General features: G+C 54.4%; 1 protein-coding gene across 1 annotated transcript; it reads right to left on the bottom strand.

Moving 5' to 3' along the window:
• Window positions 1-931: 931 nt before the first annotated feature.
• On the bottom strand, window positions 932-2,509 carry LOC105998802 (sperm motility kinase 2B-like). Its single transcript, XM_013033613.1, has one exon. The coding sequence runs from the start codon at window positions 2,507-2,509 to the stop codon at window positions 932-934; it is 1,578 nt and encodes a 525-aa protein (XP_012889067.1).
• Between the last annotated feature and the right edge of the window lie 536 nt (window positions 2,510-3,045).

Below are 3,045 nucleotides of genomic sequence, written 5' to 3'. Positions count from 1 at the left end.
ATGGAGTATGAAAAAATTGAAGTAGGGAAGGATAATTCGAAGTTCAAATAGAAGCTTGCATCCTAATTCTCAGTTCCCATTGAACAAGCTCTACAACATCTGTGAGCCAAAATAAACCTTTTTTTTTCTCAAAGATGATCATCTTGTGTATTTGTTGCAGTACTGGAAAACGGACTGAAGTTCATGTTAGACGCTGGTGGATAGGAAGAGCGTTCCACAGTGAGTGCAAACCTCTTACCTAATGTAAGGTTTTTCCACCAGGACATAGACCGGTTGACAACCTTATACAACAATATAAGGTTCTCTAGACTTCTGTGCATGTCCATCTGGTAGCTCTTAACAATTGAGTCTAAAATCCATGCCCAAATAAGCTCAATATTGGAGCAGTGGCTTTGTGCAGCTGAATTTCAGCCTTTTTTTTTTTTCTAGTCACAAGATTCAGCTTCTCCAAGTGTTAGGTCCTTTTGTTTTGTAAGGTACTGGCAGTAAGGCTTGAAGTGAGGACTACTTACACTTGCTTCATTGGCTTGCTCAGGCTGGTGGTTAGAGATTGAGTTACCCCTTCACTAGTAGATTTTTTTCATGTGACTTGGAAATAGAAGTGTCACAAATTGGTTTATCCAGCCTCATTTTTCAAATCTCAGCCTCCTGAGTCACTGGGTTGAGCCACCAGTTCTCTGCTGCTTTGAGGGCTCTTGGTCAGTCTTCGTGCTCAGCAGGTGCAAAGAGTTGTAGTGCTTCAAGACTTTTGAGGACACCAACCCAACAGTCCCTCTCTACCGCATCAACCACTTCTGTGCCTTGCAGGTTCCAATCCTGCATGGGTGGCCTGTGTAGGTGGATAGGGAATGGCGATGTTCTCAAGTCAAGATTCTCTGTCCTCTGGCTCACCTTGCCTCAGCTCTCAAAGGTTTTTAAACTTGTCCGTTCATCACTCAGCATCTCTCTTCTCGCTCTCCTCTCTCTCCTCGCTCTCATCGCTCTTCTCACTCTCCTCTCTCTTCTCGCTCTCCTCTCTCTTCTCACTCTCATCGCTCTTCTCGCTCTCCTCTCTCTTCTCGCTCTCCTCGCTCTTCTCGCTCTCCACAGGGACGACTTTGTTCCGGCACTCTGTCTTTCCCAAAGGCAAGCAACAACAGAGCCCTTGGAACCACCTCAGGCACCTCCTCAGTCTCTTCCACACCTTTCTGCTCTTCACCCTGACATAACTATGTCCCGCGGGGGGTGAGTCCTGGGACTCTGCTGGACCTTCGTGGGGCCCGTTGTCCCCTGTCTCCCCCAGGGCGTTGGAGGCTGGGGATGGGCTGGGAGGGGAGGAGGCTGGGGACGTGTGGAGGACTTCGGTGCTGCCCTTCTGGTCTTCCTTGAGGGCGAAGGAGCGCAGGGCACACACACTGGGTCTGGATGTGGTGCTTTTGGACAAAGACCTGACGCGGGACTGGCACGGCACCATGGTAGAATCCAGGGTCTTCGGGTGGTCGCTCTGGTCCCCGGACTCTGACTTCTTTTGCTCCAGCATCAGGTAGACGCCCATGAGCGCATTGTAGCTCTTGGCACTCAAGGCCTCTTTCACCTGCTGTGGGTCGTAGCCCATACCAGCCATGGCTTCCAAAATGGAGAGGTCTGGGCGCGGGGGGTGGCTCTCCGGAGCTGGGGGCTCCTGCACCCCCTGCTGGAGCCAGGGGTGCTCCAACACGTGCTGCAGCGAGGGCCTGCGCTTGGGGTCCACGGCCACCATGCTGGTGACCAAATCCCGGAAGTCACCGGAGACGTGGGCGGGGAAGCCTAACTCAGCCTTCATCACCGCCCTCTCCATCTGGATGGCCGTGTCTCCCCGAAACGGGAATCGCCCCACCACGGAGGCGTACAGCAACACGCCCAGGCTCCAGACGTCAGCCTTGGTGCCATCGTAGGCCTTGAGGAACAGGAGTTCCGGGGCGCAGAACGGTAAGGTGCCCCCGGCTGCCAGGACTTTCTGGCTGGCCCCGACCCTGGTGCCCAACCCGAAATCGCACACCTTGGCGTTGCCGTCGGCGTCCAGGAGGATGTTCTGCAATTTCAGGTCGCCATGGATGATGCCCTGCCGGTGGCAGTACTGCACGGCCCATACCACCTGGCGGAAGACATACCTGGCCTCCTCCTCCCACAGACACCCGACGGTCTTGACCAAGTCCAGAAGATCGCCGCCCTCTGCGTTCTCCATGACGAGGTACACCGTGCGTGGGGTCTCTATGATTTCATACAACTTGACCACATTGGGGTGGTCCACCGAGCTCAGGAGGTCCACCTCGGTGCTGATGAGCTCCTTGTTCACGGTCTTGGGGATGACTTTGATGGCCACGAAGGTGTGGGTGAGGAGGTGCTGAGCCAGCTTCACCTGGGCGAAGCCGCCCTCCCCGATGTCGCTCAGGACCCGGTACTGAGCGCTGAGCAGCTCCTGCTCTGGAGCCTGGGAGGCCAGCCCCGCCGGCTCCTCCTCACTGGCGGGAAGCAGCATGGCGCTAACCATGCTGCCCAAGAGGGCAAGGGGGGAAAGGGAAAGACAAACCCAAGTGGAAACACTAGGGAAGCAAATACAACAAACAGCAAAATGGAAAGGGAAAAAGCAGCTAATCTACGAAAGGCAATACTGGGGAAGCAAACCACAAATACCACACAGCGCGCAGAGCAGCTAGCTGTGAGTCCAGCAGGTCACCGCCAACAGCTTCCTGCTAGGTGGACTCAAATGCTGTCCAGGCCGCTTCCTTATGTGCGCTGGGCCCTCACTCCGTCACAGTGGCCCCTGTGAGGTCAGAGCAGGGAGAGGCCCAGGCATGGCTGGTGGACCCCACAGGCTCCTTCCACTTAAACACCCATTCGGAATGGAAAAGACGACACGAGTTTAGTTTAGTAGATCGTTTACTGAGATTCATCGTTAGTTATCTAGAACTTAAAATCCGATCCTGACACCAGAGGCTCAGGTCTCTTGATCCATGTTCCTTGGGAAGTTGACATTGGGAGGATGGCAATTCAATGTCAGCCCAGGCAGTGGGTGTGAGACTCCCT

Source organism: Dipodomys ordii, unplaced genomic scaffold (genome assembly GCF_000151885.1).
Source record: "Dipodomys ordii isolate 6190 unplaced genomic scaffold, Dord_2.0 Scaffold172, whole genome shotgun sequence".
Classification (NCBI taxonomy): domain Eukaryota; kingdom Metazoa; phylum Chordata; class Mammalia; order Rodentia; family Heteromyidae; genus Dipodomys; species Dipodomys ordii.
This window is presented reverse-complemented; position numbering and strand designations above follow the sequence as displayed.

Excerpts from the sequence above, each read along its gene's own strand:
- LOC105998802 (XM_013033613.1), bottom strand. The coding sequence starts at position 2,509 with ATGGTTAGCGCCATGCTGCTTCCCGCCAGTGAGGAGGAGCCGGCGGGG.